This window comes from Chelonia mydas, chromosome 27, assembly GCF_015237465.2.
Source record: "Chelonia mydas isolate rCheMyd1 chromosome 27, rCheMyd1.pri.v2, whole genome shotgun sequence".
NCBI lineage: Eukaryota > Metazoa > Chordata > Testudines > Cheloniidae > Chelonia > Chelonia mydas.
The window spans coordinates 14680746-14699429 of NC_057860.1; the positions used below are offsets into that span (position 1 = coordinate 14680746).

Below are 18684 nucleotides of genomic sequence, written 5' to 3' on the forward strand. Positions count from 1 at the left end.
AGGGCAGGTGTGTGCAGGGGTCTGGACACAGAGAATGGCCGACACCCTGTTTCCTGGCAACTGGTGACCTGGGCCCTTCTCCCCTGCAAGGTGAGAGCGAAAGGGTTGGAGAACAAAGGAATCAGGTGCCCTCCTGGCCCGGGAAAGGGACAAAGCCCAGAGCAGGGGGGGCTGGAGGGAGTTTCAGTTTGGGCTGGTTGGGGACATGGAGTGAAGTGCAGACGTGGTTGTCTAGCTCACTGCCCCCCAGAATGGACCCGGCTGAGGGGTCCTGTTCTCTGCACCTACAAGCTCTGTGTTAGACCATGTTCCTGTCGTCTAATGAACCTCTGTTTTCCTGGCTGGCTGAGAGTCACGTCTGACTGCGGAGTTGGGGTGCAGGACCCTCTGGCTTCCCGGGACCCCGCCTGGACAGACAGCACCGGGGAGCCCGCTCACGGCGTTACCTGCCCTTTCAGGGAGAAACGGGGGCTGAGCCGCGGGCTTCTCTCAGAGGAGAGTTCTCACCCCCCCTCTCACTTCTGGGCAGCCAGGCTCGGTGTCATTGTGGCTGAGCGGGAATCCCCTGTCACAAGCCCCGCTCCTCAGGGGAAGTCCAGGCTGACTCAGAGGGGGCGGGGGTGAGTGGTGTCTCTGTTAGGCGGTACCGTAACTCCAAGCAGGAGGCCGCAGTACTAGGCCCTGTAGACACAAGGCTTAGCTGCTGCCCTGGACTCTCCTCTCTTTCTTCATCCCTCCATTCCCTTCTTCGCTTCTCACTGCCAGGTGTCAACAGCTGCACAGCCAGCCTGGGCCTTCAGCGTGGCCCAGTCCAAGAGTCTTGGTTGTTTCATTACCCACCTCAAGTGGATTCTGTGACCGGCGGGTGCCCTCGCACAGGGACTTTTCTACCCGGGCAGCGCCGGCCTGTACTCTGGGGGTTCTTCTTAGCTGCTGGGCTGCCAGGCTGATGCAGATTCTATAAGATGATCCCTTCACTGCAGGGCATTTCAGAAGTAACATCAATGCACCCCTGAAAATGCAGCCAGCTCTGGGGAGGGGACAGCAGCCAGGAAGACGGCAGATGGCTGAACAGAGGTGGGGAGAAAGGCACTTTGATCCAGGCAGCTGTACCCAACCCCTCCATTCTCCCAAGGAGGGTGGTGGAGTCCAGTGTCCAGCTGGAGAAGATTTGAGTGGTGTTGTTTTATATTTCAGCTGGAAAGGCAGTCTGGTACCTGGAACTGGCTCCCTCGGCCTTTGAGAGGTGAGGGGCTGGGTCTGTCCTATCACGCTTCAAACTTCTTGTCTGAAAGGTAGAGAACGGAGGTTCCAGTCCAGGAATTTCAAACCTGGTGCCTAGCCCCCTAAGCCATCCCCTGCTGCTGGGATACTTTTCCTTTTCACTCGGCTGCGAGCTGTACTACCGGGAGTGGAGAGCAGCCCTTTCTTATGACTCAAAGTACGTTGTGGCACCTTAGAGACTAACCAATTTATTTGAGCATAAGCTACAGCTCACGAAAGCTTATGCTCAAATAAATTGGTTAGTCTCTAAGGTGCCACAAGTCCTCCTTTTCTTTTTGCGAATACAGACTAACACGGCTGTTACTCTGAAACCTGTCAAAGTATGCTGTAGCACTGCCAGCCAGCTAAGCAGAAATGCTAGGCATTAGAGAATTAACTGCCCAGCCTTGGGCTGACTCATGCTGCAATAACCACAGTACCCAGTAACCAAGGTAGCCGTGATGCAGGGACACCCCTGAGTGCCCGTCTCCTAAGAGTGGTTTGAATGCTCTTGCTGGAGCATGCCTTGTGACCTGACCCCCCAACCCTCCAATGCAGCCCAGATGTCACAGGTGAAGTGCTGTGCAGGAGGAAGGGAGAGCTAAGAAGCCAGCCTGTCTTCATTATCTGTACAATTCCTGACAGGAGCGGAGCCAGAAATCACAGCTTGTAAAATAAACAGACGCCTACATCCAAGCTGATGTTCAGCGAGCGTGGGAATATTCTTGAGAAGGAATTTGCAACCTGAGTCCCAAACTGGGATTCGTTTGTGAGTCCAGGATCTCATGCCCAGGATCTCACCCTAGTGCCGTGTTCCAGGGCACACGCGGGATCTGCGGTGAGATGAGCAGCCCTGGTTAAGGCAGACATCCTGCCTATGCCAGGGACAGCCTGAGCCGAACACGAAGTCTTGGCAGGACATGGCTCGGTGGCGGAGTTGCTCCTAGTTCTCATTGACAGGTAAGTCCAGTAACATGGTACTGCTCCCTACCGGTGTGTCATATGGCAAGGCAGAGTGCAGCCAGTGAGTCCAGTGTGCAGAAGCCACCATTAACGTGAATTGCTGGACTAGGCTGCTACGGGTCCCTACCCTGCCAGGGGCTGAGAACCTAACCCTGTTTGATTTAGGAAAGGTGCAGGAGATTTGTGCCGAGGAGCAGGACCTGGGTTCTCTGCTCCAGGACTGGGCGATGCACTAGAGAATCCAGACCTGCCAACTCCCCTGCTCGCCCCATGAGGCGACTGCTCCTCAAGGCCATTGAGAGAAGGGAAGTGGCTGGATGGGATGGAGCTGGCTGAGCCGAGGCGGTGCCCAGCTCCGAGTACCTGCCCTGGGGAATCCCGTCTGAGCAGGGAAAGCCCCTGGGCCGTGGCAGAGCCTGTACACTGGTGGGTCCCTGCTTTGTGCCTCGCTGGCTCCAGCTGGTCAAGCCCCTGTCGCCCCCCAGAGCAAGGGGAGTTGGGCCGCTTGGCCCCAGGCGCTGCGGGGGCCGTTATTAACACACCACCAAGGCCTGTCTAATCCACGTCTGGGTTTAGCCACGACGGGGGTGCTGGCGTTAATAGCAGAGATTAGGCTTCCCCAGGGCTTGCTAAACTGCCCGATTGCGTCCTCCCAGCCGGATTACTGCCTGCAGAACTGCTCCTGCACAGGGGCTCTAGGAACTGCTGCGATACCCCAGCCGAGCCCCCGGCGGCTCTTCTTCCTTGGACGACTCCATGCATCCTCTTCCCACAGCTCCTGCCCCAGGAGAGAGAGGAACCCCCTGGAGCAGCACGTCCTTCTCCCAAGAGTCCAAGGAGACGTGCTGCTCCTGTGCAGAGAGGTGCATGGATCAAGCATCTAGAAACCTGCCCACCCTTCCCCTTCTCTTCGTAAGGGGGCTGGGGGGGTGTGAGGGGTGTGAGGGAAGCCAGCCAGGAGCAGAATTAGCCTGTAGCAACAGCACACATTGCAGGCATTACGGACAGTGCTGGCCTCCCAGACGGGAATGCGAGGCAACCTCCCAGCTTGGGAAATTGGCCCAATCCTATGTTGGTTGCTCTGTGGCAGTGGTGGGCAACCTGCAGCCAGCGCCGCTTCCCACAGCTCCCATCGGCTGGGAGCAGTGAATCGTGGCCACTGGGAGCTGCAGGCGGCCATGCCTGAGGATGGTCAATGCAAACCAACTGTCTAGAGGGCCGCCAGCAGGTTACCCGGATGGGCCACAGATTGCCCACCACTGCTCTGCAGGATGGCAAAGCTTTCCAGCTTTCTCACCGAAGAGATCAGTAAGCGAAGGGAGCCTTCTGTAATTGGAAGGGAAGATAATCGAATGTTGCAGAGAAGCCAAGATTGTGCCTTTCCCAGAGTAGATTGCAGTGGCTCGTGCTGTGTTTGGAACAGAGTTGTGTGAGGAAAAGAGGCTTTCTTGGAATTCTTCCCGAGAGTTTTATAACCCTCTGCAGTAGTCAAGGGTGGATGGGGAGTGGGGCTGGTCCCTGGTACACTCTGCAGGGGTGAATGTAGCAGAAACTTGCAGATGGTCACAGGGCAGAAATTCAGTTACTCCCCATTTTGGATCTATCAATCTTTTCCTAGGTTCCTCGGCCAGGAGGGGCCATTGTGATCTTCTAGTCTGACCTCCTGTGACACACGTCAGAGACCTGGCCCCAAATCATTCCTAGAGCAGATCTTGTTTGCAAGTAACTTGCAGCCATACCATGCCATTAGCAACGTTCACCCCAGGATCTCAGGAAGCAGTTACTAAAGCCTCCCAGCATTGCAGTGCGCCAGGCAAATCCTCGGGATAAACTGAGGAAGAGAGACCAAGTAACTTGCCCATGGTGTCCAAGGCAGAGCCAGGAAGAAAACCCAGGTGCCCTGACTCCTCGTTCCCAAACACGACTCCTTTTCCTCCATACCTGTACTGACCTAGCCCCCTAATGCTTGCCTGCTCCCTGTGTAAAAGACTTCTGCTGTGGGCTCCAAGCACTTTAAAAAAGGAAAGGAAAGTCAGTAATTGAAGTAAACAGAAGCTGAAGCCTCCCCCCTCCCTGGGTGGCCCATGCCCCTCCCTCTGCCCATAGCTCAGCATTGGGGGCAGCTGCTTGGGACGTGCGGGCAGAAGCAATTGCTGAGACAGCCCCTGGTTAAAGTGAAGGGTGCTCCTCAGGCCTGGCTGTGTAGCTGCTGCATCTATTTGCAGTGGCCAGTGGCCACCCTGCGTATTTCTGGCAGGCGTCGACTGCCCCGTGCTAGCTAGGCAGCACTTCAATTGATCTTGCGGCTTTTCCTTTTATCCCCAGGGGTCTGCCCTCCGAGGCACAGCTCTCACGTGAGCATCTGAGCAGCTTAGCTGTATTTGGAAATCCCTAATCCGCGGGGGATTTTGATTCACGCTCTCTGACCAGCCCCTTCCTTGCTGGGCAGCTGGCGCCGTGTCTCTCCCCGCTGCTGGGGGCCTGCTGCAGAGGGGTGCCCACCGGGGCAGCTCCCGCCCTTCGGGAAGGAGGAAGTCTGCTCTAGTGACCTACTTTTCTAGCTGCAACAGACTGCTACGCAGCAGAGACCCAGCCCAAGGCTGCCTGCTCCTTGCTCTGGGCTGGCTGGCTCGCTCCCTGGAGCTGCTTCGCAGGACAGTGTGTGCTGTGTGTGTGGGTGGGTGGGGACAGAGATCCCTGCAACTCCCTCCTTCGGGCAGGCCCCTGGCTGACTGGGTGCTTTAGAGACCAAGCCGCTCCTAAAGGTGGGGAGAACCCATCCCACTTGGGGGAACGCCCATGACTGTGCCATCTTCATGAGACAGGCAGCTACTGGGGTCGGAAGGGGCATGCGGTCTCTACCCCGCCTCGCTTCAGGGGAGTTACGGCTCGTTACCACAGACCCAGGAGCTTCCAGGTATGAGCCCCTCCCTCCAGCCCCATGGACATCTGCAGGCGCCTCTCTTGCCTTCGTGCACGTCCCAGCTGGAGCGGATTTCCAGCTCGGGTGGACATACTCCCACTCACGCAGACTGAGCCAGCGTGCTGCGAACAGCAGGGTAGCCTCAGCGGGATGGGTACACTGCCCACCCCGAGTACAATCCCTTGCCGCCTGCGTGGGCAGCTGGTGTGTGCTGCGCGGCTGTTCTTAGCATGTCGTCGGTAAATCTCCCCTCCAGCTGTAGTGTAGAGTACCCATCGTTGCGGGCAAAGGGCTGGAGCCCAGAGCTTGTGGTTCCAATCCTGCCTCCAACACAGATTTGTTCCACAGCCTTGGGCAAGTCACTTAGTGCCTGCCTCCATCTCCCTCTGTCAGAGGGGGAGAACGGACCCTGCTGGCAGGGGGATTGCAGTTACTCAGGCTGCGATTGCAAGGCACGGGCCGACAGAGAGGACGTGGGGATCTCAATGCCACCCACGGCTGAGCCCACGTCACGTCCCGTTCACATTAAAGCCAGAACTGTAAATCAGGATTAGCCAAAAGCGCCATTTTCCAGCTGGTTTCCTTTTGTTCTATCCTCCCAGACAGTAAAACTATAAATAACTCTTGGGCAAGGAGCACAGATGTAATGTGACCCTCTGACACTTGTGCGCTGCCGGCCCCACGCGGCCTGGAGCTGGCGCTTCCAGTGAGCGTGGCTGGATCTGCGCACTCGCGGCCGCGGCGGGGAGGAAGCTGCCAGGAGCCCAGCGCTTGCTGTTTGGTCCGCGAGAGGCAGCTGACGTTTTGGAAGGAAACAGTTGCTCTTCACTCCTTCCTGTAGCAGGCAGCCTGAGGAGCGGCCGCGCTGGGCTGCCACGCTAGGCTGTCCCTGCGGACACGACCCCTTCGCCAAGAGGCAGGATCCCCCTCGGTGCCCAGGGTCAGGGTGCCCAGGTGGCTGGCAAGGCGCTGCCAGGGCGGTGCATGGGGCAGGGCAGAGCGCGGAGAACACCTGTTCCTGCCGTGAGTATCTCCGGCACTTGGGGAAGGGACTATCAGCTTCTGACCCGGGGCCAAGAGAGATTTGTCACCAGGGCCACTGTTCTGTGCCGGAAGGAGAGAGTTTGCTGCCCAACTAGTAAAAGGTTTCTAGGCATTGGAGAGATGCTGGCACGGACGGCTTACGAGGGACATTCTGTGCAGAATCTCTTTCTGAAACGCAACTCCTTGACAGAACAAGGAGTAATGGTCTCAAGTTGCAGTGGGGGAGATTTAGGTTGGATATTAGGAAAAACTTTTTCACTAGGAGGGTGGTGAAACACTGGAATGCGTTACCTAGGGAGGTGGTGGAATCTCCTTCCCTAGAAGTTTTTAAGGTCAGGCTTGACAAAGCCCTGGCTGGGATGATTTAGTCGGGGATTGGTCCTGCTTTGAGCAGGGGGTTGGACTAGATGACCTCCTGAGGTCCCTTCCAACCCTGATATTCTAGGATTCCATGATCCCCACCCCTGGCCTCTCACGGGTTCCCTGGGCAGAGGGCACAGCTGCCCGCGCCCCCGTGTTGGCTGATCGAAGTCTTGCTACCTGGAAGACCACCAGGGGAGCTGTAGATGGGGTTGTCTGTGTGTGTGGGGTCGGGGGGTGTGAAGCAAGAATGAGAGGAGCTCTGATTTAACCATGTCCGGTTAGTGCCTGGTAAGCGAAGACGGCAGCTCCCTGGGCAGGAGAGCTGGAGCGATCGTGGTTGTGCAGGGCAGGGGTCCAGTCTTAACATTAATGCCACTTCCGGGGTCCTTGGATCCGAATTTAGCACTGTCTCCACCTGAGCCCAGCTGGCAGGGAGCCAGCCCTGTGCGGCATGGCCAGCAGGCGTTTGGCTGGACCCGCTGTAACTCCGGGTAACGTGCCTGCCTGATTATGGGGGCTTCGCCCGAGCTAACGGGCAGTCGGAACCGCAGGCTAGACAGGCCTGGGAGATCAGGCGCCGACAGGGCAGGGATGGTGAGGACGGGGGCTCAGGGAGATGCAGGAGTTACACATGAGTGTGTTATGCAGCCCCGGGGGAGAGGGGATGAAGCAAACAGCCCCAGATCTAGCAGCCCTGGGAACGTAATGTGTCTACAGGAGACCCACAGCCAGAGGTGGCTCATTCTCAGCAGATGCCAGGGAAGGCAAGTCCTGTTAACTAGCAGATCCTGTTTCCTAGTGCAAAGGAGCCAGCGTGGGCTGTGCCCTGGACAAGGGTGCTCCCGTCCCACATCCCCTGACCCTAGCTCGGCTCCTGACCTGCGCTGGTGGCACTGCCAGGAGCACGGTGGGGCAGGCTGGCTGCAGGGGCCACGGCTAGTTGGCCAGGTGTAGCCGGTGGTGTGAATTTAGAGGACCTGGTGCAACCCCTGTGTGGACATTTGTTTTGGTTTAGCTTAAACCTTGTCTAACAGACCTGGGTGAACCTAGACAAAGCTGCTCTTCGCGGAGAACGAGCATCCACAGAGCTCGGCACTGGCCTACCTGAATGACGGCCAAGTCACACCTGGTGCGAGTGTCCATCGCGGATGAGCCCTCATCAGGGCAGCAGCTTGGCAACAGGAGGGAGGCTGCATGCTGGAGTCACCCGTTACTGCCCCAGCTCCCGCAGTGGCGGCCGCAGGAAGCGTGCCAAGGGAGGGGTTGTGAAGCGAAGTGTGTGGATGAGGGGCTGAGGGTGCCGGCTATTAGCGAGCTCTCCTTTTATACCAAGGCAGGTAACGCCTCCCCCGCCCCCCAAAACGGGCCACTCCCTTTACTTGCTGGATTACACCATTCAGACACCTGGGCCCCCATCTGCAGTAGATAAAGCAGCCATGTCAGGGACCCCAGGTACAGCCGGGCCCCAGGGGGTAGCACAGAGCGTTTGCTGTGGGGAGGCCGAAGCCGCCGTGCACCCAGAGCCCCTTGTCTAGCACACTCCCAAGCCTGCCGCTGGGACGTACCTGGGGCTGGCTGGTGGATGCAGCTGGGCCTCTGGCCCCCCGCTGGAGCAGGGCTGGCCGCCCCCCAGGCTGGCCATCTCCTGGGGGCTGCGGCTCCCCTTCTGGTAGAAGAGCCTCCCCCTGCCAGGAGAACTAAAGCTCCCCAAATGCTCCTTCAGCCTCCCAGCCCCGTTCCTGGTGCTCTTCAGTCCCCCCCGTCTTGATGGGGGAAGGGGCTTCCCCTGGCTGGGACCCCCACAGAAGTGCAGGTGGCAGCACAAGCCCTTTCCTGCAGCCACCCTGCTGCCCCTCCACCCACTCGCTCTCCTGAGCTGCAGCTGCCTTGCCCTTGAGCACGCCTGCTCCTTATATACCCGGGCAAGTCCTCCCAGCATGCCTTGCATTAGCCTACAATTCCCATGACCCTCCCCTAGGAACTACATTTCCCAGAATTCCCTTGGTCTAGCTTGACCTGGGACTGGGCCATGCCTGGGGGTCCAGCGCCAGCTCCTGCATGACAGTGCTCAAGGGGATGTTCTGTCCGGGTTTCCCTCACCGCAGGGGGAGGGGATTCATGCAGTGTGGGGTGGGGTGAGGCTCGAGCTAGTCGAATCCCTCTGGGACCGTGAGAAACTCCCTCTTGGCTTCCGCATAAGGATCCAGGGTAAGGCAAGCAGTGACCCACGTGCTAAGCTTTGTGTGTGGGGCTGGCTCCTGTACGTGAAGTCAAGCCCACATGGCTGCGCGCCGGGACACCGGTACCTCGGACGCCCCTGGGTTCCTGAAAGCGGCATCCGTCTCAGCCAGGAGATACCCCGCAGGCTGCTATGCGGCACCGAATTCCTGCCGGCGTCAGGGTGTGGTGGAGGAGGAGTGTGAGCAAATGGTGTTTGCCCACTTCTCACCTGGGGACCGGGGAGTTGAGTTTAGGAGTTTACCCGCTTCGTTTTCACCACCACTCCTCCGGGTCAGAACCTGGCTTTTGTCTGGGAGAGCTCGATGCTCAGAGATGGCTGGTAACTTGGGGGGCCTGTCTGAGAGACTCTTTAGGGACTGCTCAGCCCCTGCCCTCTGGAGAGCCAGGCCCTGCTAGGGGCCTCCAACCGGGCCCCAGAAATTGTGAGTTCCTTGGAAGAGCTAGACCTGAGCTCATTAGACTTCGAAGTTGCTCCTGCCGTTGGCTTCGGCTCACCCTGTCGCACCCGTCTGCCTGGAGCAGCGTCTTTCCCTTTGGGGTGGTGACGGTTGGTGGCTTTTCCAGTCATTCAGGGCCAGGCTGGTGGGCAGCTCCTGCTGCAGCCTCCGGCTCCAGGTTCCCTCTGCCAGTGCTTTTGTCCCCTCCCCTTCTTCACATCCCCTTCTGGGCACAGATCGGATCCTGTGCCCCACTGCTGAGGGAGCAGCTGTGAGACGTGCCTTTGACTAGACAGGAAAGGGTGTGAGGGAGGCAGACAAGTTTCTTTTTATGCGGGCACGCAGCCCAGAGAGACAATGACCACTGAGCGTGCAAATCCTCTCGAGTGGGGGAAGAACCTTCCTGGGTAACTGTCGTGTGCCTTCCCCAGGTTCTGACCGATGGCCCTGTGGATCCAGGCCCAGCAGCTGCAGGGCGAGGCCCTGCGCCAGATGCAGGCGCTGTACGGCCAGCACTTCCCCATCGAGGTGCGGCATTACCTCTCGCAGTGGATCGAGAGCCAAGCATGGTAGGTGAGCCCGCCCCGCTCCATGCCATTGTCACCGTGCCAGTGAAATCTCTTCCTCCAGGGGCTACATGGTGGAGCTGGGGGACGGCTGCTGACGGTGCTCGTTGCTGCTTGCAGAAGGTTCACCTAACTCCCCTTTCCTCTTCCCCCTGCAGTACGAGGGGTCTAGAATGGTGCTGCCGCATGAACGCTGCATCCCGGCTCTGTCCCAGGCTGGGGCGTGTGTCCTCTATCAAACGCTTCCCACCCCCACCCCACTGTTGGCCAATCTCTGTTTTATCAATTAAAAAAGGTAAATGCTGCTTTTGGCTGTGACAGAGACAGGCAGCACAGCCTAGCGGTCTGAGCACAGATCTGGGGCCCATTGCTGGTTTGCTGTGCCTCAGTTTACCCTTCTGTAGGCACGTGGGTTACATTAACCAGTCATCCTTTGTAAAGCCTTTTGCCCAGTGCCGTGCATCAGCCTTGCTACCTCATCAGCCTTTCTACCTCTGTAGACGCCACTTGAAGCTGCCTGGTGAGGGATCCTGCACGAGGGAAGCTGCCCACTGCGGCAGGGAACCTGGACGCAGCCTCAGTGCCTCCCCCGTCAGAGTTGGCAGAAAGGCTTCAGGGCTGGGCTCGCAACTTCACTCAGCCCGCACAGCAGCCAGGAGTCAGCAGCTGAGGGGACAGCCCTGTGAACACTCAGCAGGTCCCTCTGTGTACGCCCCATATAGTGGAGGGGGCACTGGCATGGTGGGGAAGCCAGAGGGTCCTGCCCCCCAACTCTGCAGTCAGACGGGACTCTCAGCCAGCCGGGGAAACAGAAGGTTCATTAGATGACAGGAACATGGTCTAAACCAGAGCTTGTAGGTGCAGAGAACAGGACCCCTCAGCTGGGTCCATTTTGGGGGGCAGTGAGCCAGACAACCACATCTGCACTTCACTCCTCGTCCCCAGCCAGCCCCAAACTGAAACTCCCTCCAGCCCCTCCTCCTCTGGGCTTTGTCCCTGCCCCGGGCCAGGAGGTCACCTGATTCCTTTGTTCTACAACCCTTTAGCTCTCACCTTGCAGGGGGAAGGTCCCAGGCCATCAGTTCCCAGGAGACAGAGTGTCGGCCATTTATGTACCCTGGCCCTTTGCTCTGCAACAATTACACCCCTTTATCCCACCACCTAGAGACTTAAGAAATGCATAGGGGAAACTGAGGCACCCCTACAGCATTCAGAGGAAACATTGAGAACAGTCCCGCTTCGTCACAGTAAGTCAATACCCCTGACAGACACAGGCACATTTTCTTCACTGTCACAATTCTCCACCCAGGTAATAGGTAAGGTCCAGGGACACTCATCTTCTACTCTCCTCACCTTCCCACATTGCTGACTAGACAAAGCCATCAGCTCACAAGGCTGCCAAGGCTCATGCAAACTTTCCTTACCAAGCACCTTGCCACTCCCAACAGATCCCCTGCCCTGCCTGTGTCTCCCCCCACTCAGCTGGGGTCTCCGCTCCCACTGTGCTCAGCGCTGCCCTTGCTGTCCCAGTGGGGGTAGGCAGCGAGCTCGCTGCTTTCCTCACTGCATCAGAGCCAGCGTGAGCCCCCTCTCCGGAGTGCAAGGGGGCAGGGAGCATCTCTCTGTCCCACCCAGCCCCAGGGGACTGGTTACAGGCAGGCAGGTAGCCTGAGCCTAGCAGCTCCTCCCTGCTGCCAGCCAGGTCATCTGTATTTTCACTGACCATTTCCCTCTCCGCCGATTGGTTCCCTGGATTCAAATTCAAACCCTTGGCAGTTACCAGAGCAGGGCCTGGATCCTGTCCCAAAGAGACACAGTCACCCCACAACAGGGTCTCGCAGCTGGTATCCTGAAGAACCCCAACGGCCAGCCAGCCCCACCCCTCCTGAGTCTGCACAGGGATCTGGGCCATAGGCAGGGTGAGGGGCTTCATCCCTGGGACCCTCACCCACCTCACACAGCCCCTCAGCATCTGAGGCTGCACCACCCAGGGCCTGACAACAGATCTGTCTGTCCCAGGATCTCGGCACCCCAGGAATGTCTCCCCATTGACCATCACCTTCCGCTCCCACTGGAGGTCCGAGGGGCCTGGCCCAAGGAAACTCCACACAGACATATAGGTTGGGGTCAGGAGTGGGAGCTTGTCCACCTCCCCACCCATCTAGCTGATGGAGTCTATGGCCTTGGGACCCAGCAAGGGAGCTAGATACCGGGGCTTTTCCGCAGGGTCCCCCTGGTTCAAATCGCCAGCCTGCTCAAAGGCAGTGAGGTGGGCATCCACATCCCCCCCTCCTTAACCAGGGGCAGCAATTTCGTCTCGAGGTTCCCTGTGGAACTGGCCCCCCCGGGGTCTATCCCCACTCACCCCTGGGGGGTCCCCTATGCCTCTCCGCTCCCCCACCGCCAGTTCATGCTGCTGCTGCTTCTGCAGCTCTTTCTCGGGCTCTCGCTGTCTCTCACAGTCCTCTTGCTCTCTCGGACTCAGCTCCAATCCCGTCCGTCTCCAATCCCCGGATGGGGAACCCGATCGTGAAGACCCCCGTCTGGTCGGGGACAGGAGTCTTGGCGATGCCTGGCTACTACTCTAGCTGCTCCCAGATCCTGCTATAGCCCCATTTGGGGTCAGGAATCTGTTCCTTAGAGCGGTCGTCCTCCTCCAGCTGCACGATGAACTGTGCTTTGGTGAACTTCCCAATGTGCAACCCTCTCTTTCTGCACAGGGTTACAATGTCCTTTTTAAGGAGACGGTGACAGGCCATCACTCCGCTGTTCCCAAGTTGTTGTGGACTCACAGGCCTGTGTGCTCTCAGCTCCCCACGGTTTCCAGGGAGAACCCCTAGTGTGCCAGCCCTTCTCGAGGTCACCACCTCTTTGCCAGGGTCGAGCTGCAGACTCCTCCGCCCCTGGGACCGCTCGGTGCAATCCTCAGGGGAACCGTGTTACTGCAAAAGTCCTTCTCTCTCCCAGGGCCAAGCCGCAGGCTCCTCCGCCCCTGAGACTGCTCACCGCAGTCCCCAGTGGGACCCCATTACTGCACAGTCCTTCTCGCTGGTCACACACTCCCTGGGGTTAACCGCCCCCCGAAACCGCTCCTCTCTGAGCCTTCAGCACACCTAGTCCCCATCAATCCCCCTTCGTTTTACTGCTCCCCAGTCACTTACTGCAGGAAGTGCCATCCATGGGGTGCAGTACATCCCACCTCTGCCACCAGTTGTCACGGAGTCCCCGGGCGATGCTCTGGAACTGCTCCCCAGAAAGCCAGGCAGGACTCTGGGGAAGTCTCCTCTCTGGGAGCAGCCTGTCTCCAGGGCAAGAAGCTCACCCGGCTTCCACCTTCCTGGGTCTGACCTCGGAGCATTCAGCATCCTCTGCCCCTCCGTGCGCTTCCCACAGCGAGTCCGCCCAGGCGGCGTCCTGGAGAAGCCAGAGGGTCCTGCATCCCAACTTCGCAGTCAGACGTGACTGTCAGCCAGCCAGTAAAACAGAAGGTTTATTAGACGACAGGAACATGGTCTAAACCAGAGCTTGTAAGTGCAGAGAACAGGACCCCTAAGCTAGGTCCATTTTGGGGGGCAGTGAGCCAGACAGCCCCGTCTGCACTTCACTCCATGTCCCAGCCAGCCCCAAACTGAAACTCCCTCCAGCCCCTCCTCCTCTGGGCTTTGTCCCTTTCCCGGGCCAGGAGGTCACCTGATTCTTTTGTTCTCCAGCCCTTTCGCTTTCACCTTGCAGGGGGGAAGGGCCCAGCCATCAATTGCCAGGAAACAGGGTGTTGGCCATTCTCTGTGTCCAGACCCCTGCACGCACCTGCCCTCTAGGACTCTGCAACGATCATACACCCTTACCCCACCACCTAGATACTTAAGAACTGCATAGGGGAAACTGAGGCACCCCCACACTATTCAGAGGAAACATTAAGAACAGTCCTGCTTCATCACAGCAGTCTCAGAGGCTGAGGGGCTGTGTGAGCTGGGTGAGGGTCCCAGGGATGAAGCCCCTCGCCCTGCCTATGGCCCGGATCCCTGTGCAGATCCAGGAGGTGTGGGGCTGGCTGGTCGTTGGGGTTCTTCAGGTTATCAGCTGCGAGACCCTGTTGTGGGGTGACTGTGTCTCTTTGGGACAGGATCCAGGCCCTGCTCCGGTAACTGCCAAGGGTTTGAATTTGAATCCAGGGAACCAATCGGCGGAGAGGGAAATGGTCAGTGAAAATGCAGATGACCTGGCTGGCAGCAGGGAGGAGCTGTTAGGCTCAGGATACCTGCCTGCCTGTAACCAGCCCCCTGGGGCTGGGTGGGACAGAGAGATGCTCCCCGCCCCCCTTGCACACTGGAGAAGGGGCTCAGGCTGGCTCTGATGCAGTGAGGAAAGCAGCGAGCTCGCTGCCTACCCCACTGGGACAGCAAGGGCAGCGCTGAGCACAGGGGGAGCTGAGACCTCAGCTGAGTGGGGGGAGACACAGGCAGGGCAGGGGATCTGTGGGGAGTGGCAAGGTGCTTGGTAAGGAAAGTCTGGATGAGCCTAGGCAGCCTTGTGAGCTGATGGCTTTGTCTAGGCAGCAGGGTGGGAAGGCGAGGAGAGTGGAAGATGAGTGTCCCTGGACCTTACCTGTTAGCTGGGTGGAGAAGTGGGACAGGGAAGGAAATGTGCCTGTGTCTGTCAGGGGTATTGACTTGCCTATGGAGGGAGCTACCCTGGTTTCCAAGCAGTTGTCTGTGACCAGCCTTGTGTGCTGGGACAAGGGGAATGAGATCCCAAGCTGGGTGTCTGGGAAAGGAGAAAGTGTGTCCGGCTCTTCTTTGTCTGTGGAGCAGACAGAAGGGGCCTTTCAGCCCGTGATGGTTGAGGGTCGTGCAGTTGTCTCAGAGTTGGTTCTGGATTCAGCTAAAGCCCAGGAAGGGAAGGGTCCTAAGTTTGTGTCTGCTCGGGAGAATGGCCCTGTAACTAGGTCGCATCCAGTTACTGTCTATGCAAAATCCCAGAGACCAGACAATTCTGGTGCTTGTATTTTGCCTGTTGCTAGTGTGTGGCTGGGAAAGGGTGTAGCAACTCTGTCTAATCAAGGTGAGATCCTAGCCAGGGCACAAGGAGAGCAGAAAGGTGTGTGATTGTGTTACCTACTGAGGGTGTGGAAACCTGTAGCAAGAAGGAAAAGATTCGTGAACTTGTGTGTGGCAAAGGGAAGGAGAATGCTTCTGACCTTTTATCTAGGAAGTCTGTCAGTTTGCTTAAAAGGGGATTGTGTAGGAATCCGCCGGATGGGCCAGAGGTAATTCTGGATGTAAGGGAGACCCAGAAAGAGTCTGTTGTTGCTCAGGAAAGTGTTCCTCTAGAGCAAGCCCTCGGTGAAGAGGGTAAAGGCAGAATTTCTGTGTAGGGTGAATTGTTGCATAGAAAAGCCCTAGGGAAAGGAATCCTCATGGAGTCTTTGCAAGCAGTTTACTGCAGCTGAAGGGTGTGAAAGTGATTTAATCAAGAAAGTTTCAGTTCCTAACAGCCAGAAATTTTCTGTTGTGAATGGATCCACTGACTTTCCTGTTGAAAGATCCAGTGTGGATAGCTTTGAGAAGGTCTCAGATGAAGTAAAAGCTGTTAAGAAAGTTAAACAGTCCTATAACCACGTGGCTGTGTCTGGCCAGCTTGTTGGGGAGACAAGGTTGTTGAGAAAGGGATGTCTCCATGCTAGTTCTGTAAGTGAACACTATGTGGCCCAGGTCAAGATGGGGGCTCTTAACCAAGAGAGCGCGAATTGCAGCCCTCCAGACTGGAGAGCTGGGAGAAGACCTGATTCCAGTTTGACCCCCGGGGGTTTTGGGGTGGCAAAAGGGCACGGGCCACATAAACCTTCCCACATGCGGTATGCAAGTGCTATCGACCACCACCGACCTAAGGGAGGGCATGAAACTGGAAGGGCTTGGTGTAACTCCCACCAAGGAACGGGAGAGATGCTGGGGCATCCATGGGAACGTTGGTGGGTTCGAACTTCCCCAGGTCACTGGCTAAAGTGACCCCACTCAGTTTGGTCTCGAAGGGGGGAGAGATGTGACGAAGTGGGACTGTTCTTAATGTTTCCTCTGAATAGTGTGGGGGTGCCTCAGTTTCCCCTATGCAGTTCTTAAGTATCTAGGTGATGGGATAAGGGTGTATGATTGTTGCAGAGCCCTAGAAGGCAGGTGTGTGCAGGGGTCTGGACACAGAGAATGGCCGACACCCTGTTTCCTGGCAACTGATGGCCTGGGCCCTTCCCCCTGCAAGGTGAGAGCTAAAGGGCTGAAGAACAAAGGAATCAGGTGACCTCCTGGCCTGGGAAAGGACAAAGCCCAGAGGAGGTGGGGCTGGAGGGAGTTTCAGTTTGGGGCTGGCTGGGACATGGAGTGAAGGGGGGCTCACTGCCCCCCAAAATGGACCCAGCTGAGGGGTCCTGTTCTTTGCACCTACAAGCTCTGTGTTAGACCATGTTCCTGTCGTCTAATAAACCTTCTGTTTTCCTGGCTGGCTGAGAGTCAGGTCTGACTGCGGAGTTGGGATGCAGGACCCTCTGGCTTCCCCAGGACCCCGCCTGAGCGGACTTGCTGTGGGAAGCGCACGGAGGGGCAGAGGATGCTGAATGCTCTGAGGTCAGACCCAGGAAGGTGGAAGCTGTGTGAGCTGTGTGCCCTGCAGACAGGCTGCTCCCAGAGAGGAGACTTCCCCAGAGTCCTGCCTGGCTTCGTAGGGAGCAGTCCCAGAGCATCGCCCGGGGACTCCGTGACAGTGGGGGAAGAGGGGCAGGCATAGGGGGCAGGTGCAGGGCCGGGGGGCGGGCTTGGGATGGGGCTTTGCTCCCATTCGCTCTGGGCTTTGTGTGGTGGGTTGGCTGGATCATCCCCGTCGGCTGAGGGATGGACGCAGGGGGGCCTCAGTTGTCGGGGGTTGGGTTCCCGCATTAGATGCAGTCCCTGTGCCGAGTTGGGCCCTCCGCCCACCCCCCGTCTCTCTCTGTGCCAGGGACTCCATCGACCTCGATAACCCCCAGGAGAACCTCAAAGCCACCCAGCTGCTGGAGGGGCTGATCCAGGAGCTGCAGAAGAAGGCAGATCACCAAGTGGGCGAGGACGGGTTCTTGCTGAAGATCAAGCTGGGGCACTATGCCACTCAGCTGCAGGTCAGTGCCCAGAGCCGCAATGGGGCGGCCTTTCCCCTCGTGTCCTGCCAGGGGCCGGTAACTCCCACTGGGCGCTCCCCCGTGGGCTGGCCAAGCCTGGCGCGTAGCAAGGGTCTGGGACAGCGGCAGAGTGTGTGATGGCAGGTGCCTGGTGCCCGTCGCTCCCGTCTCCTCACTGCGTGGGACCAGCATATCGCTGAGCCCCTCCGTCCCCTGGCATGTCGCAGCCCCCCCAGCCGCTTCCGTCCCCCGCAGGCTCCTTGTCTGGCCAAGAGGAGCTGCCGTCCTGGCACAGGCTGGCTGGGGTGACCCCCATCCTCCCCCACGTGGCCTGGGAGCAGGGATGCTGGCAAGGTAGGTTAGGGCAGGAGCAGCCCCCCCGCCCAGTGCCCATGGCACCCCTTTTCCCCCAGCCTGGGGCGGTGAGAGCCCCTGACTGGCCCCGCTCTGCGCCTGGCTCAGGGCCTTTGCTTTCCCTGCTGCAGAACACGTACGACCGGTGCCCCATGGAGCTGGTGCGCTGCATCCGCCACATCCTGTACCATGAGCAGCGGCTGGTTCGGGAGGCCACGAACGTGAGTAGCCAGGCAGGGGGGCCTTGTCTCTCTCCCCGTCTCTCTGGGGCCCCAGGGACACTGCCCCAGCCCAGCCCCGGCGCTGACTCTGCTGGGATCACCCTGGGGCCCCGCACCCCACTCTGTGCACGTGGCTCCAGCCACTGCCCCATGGCGTGAGCCTCGGCCTCCGTGCTCTGGGGCCCGTCCCTGCCCCCCTGGCCGCCCCTGCAGCCCAGCCTCTCCCTGCCCCAGGCATGGGGGGCACAGCACTGACCTGGCGCCCCCTCTCTGCAGAGCACCTCCCCGGCCAGCAGCCTGGCGGACGCCATGTCCCAGAAGCACCTGCAGATCAACCAGACCTTCGAGGAGCTGCGCCTCGTCACCCAGGACACGGAGAACGAGCTGAAGAAGCTGCAGCAGACGCAGGAGTATTTCATCATCCAGTACCAGGAGAACATGCGCCTCCAAGGTGGGGGGAATGGGGGGCGCTCGAGCCATGGGGAGAGGGAGGGGCCGTGGGGTTGGACTGCTGGGGGCAGGGACCTGCCCTGAGATCCCGTCCTTGGGGAGACACCAGCCCGTGCCAGCAAACGTGCCGAAGCACTTGCCCCGTCCCAGCTGCCGAGGGGGCGCCAGGCCCTGGGCTCCGGCTGGGTCCGGCGGGGGCTGCAGCTGGCGCGGGGGAGACTCTGCCGTAGCATCTGGGGGGGCATCATCTCACCCACCCGCCCACTGCACCCCCATGAGGAGGCTGCAGGTATCTGAGCACTCCCGGGACGGTTCCCCTCCCCTCGCAGTCCCATGGGAGTCCCCAGCTCAGCACCGCCCCACTGGCTCCGTGGGGCCCGGGGAGCGAGTCTCCCCCCACCCCAGGGGCAGGCCTGGCGCAGGGGTTCTGGGGATGCCACCGAGGGTCGGGGAGCCCCCGGGGCAGGCGGGGCTCAGGCCTAACGCTCTTGGCCTCCTCCCCAGCCCAGTTCTCCCAGCTCTCCCAGCTGGGCCCCCAGGAGCGCATGTCCCGCGAGACGACGCTGCAGCAGAAGAAGGCGTCGCTGGAGGCCTGGCTGCACCAGGAGGCCCAGACACTACAGCAGTACCGAGTGGTGAGTGCCGACCCGGGGGGCCCCACTCCCTGCCCTGGTGCCAGCAGGGGGCGGTGACGCCCCCGTCCCCCGCTAACACCCCG

The 18684-nt window shown here is 59.2% G+C and overlaps 1 protein-coding gene across 4 annotated transcripts in view; it reads left to right on the forward strand.

Moving 5' to 3' along the window:
* Positions 1-690: 690 nt before the first annotated feature.
* Positions 691-18684, forward strand: part of LOC102942063 (signal transducer and activator of transcription 5B) — a 30659-nt gene continuing 12665 nt past the window's right edge. Inside the window, exons 1-6 of one of the 4 annotated variants that reach the window (XM_043537053.1) lie at positions 691-2223; positions 9666-9803; positions 16785-16941; positions 17427-17516; positions 17793-17967; positions 18471-18601. In XM_043537053.1, the coding sequence (XP_043392988.1) occupies positions 9676-9803; positions 16785-16941; positions 17427-17516; positions 17793-17967; positions 18471-18601 (681 nt within the window). In that variant the 5' untranslated portion in view covers positions 691-2223; positions 9666-9675. Of the gene's footprint in view, positions 2224-4791; positions 6173-8541; positions 8765-9665; positions 9804-16784; positions 16942-17426; positions 17517-17792; positions 17968-18470; positions 18602-18684 lie in introns of those variants that run through there. The other 3 variants (XM_043537052.1, XM_037886632.2, XM_043537054.1) reach the window with 3 other exon arrangements.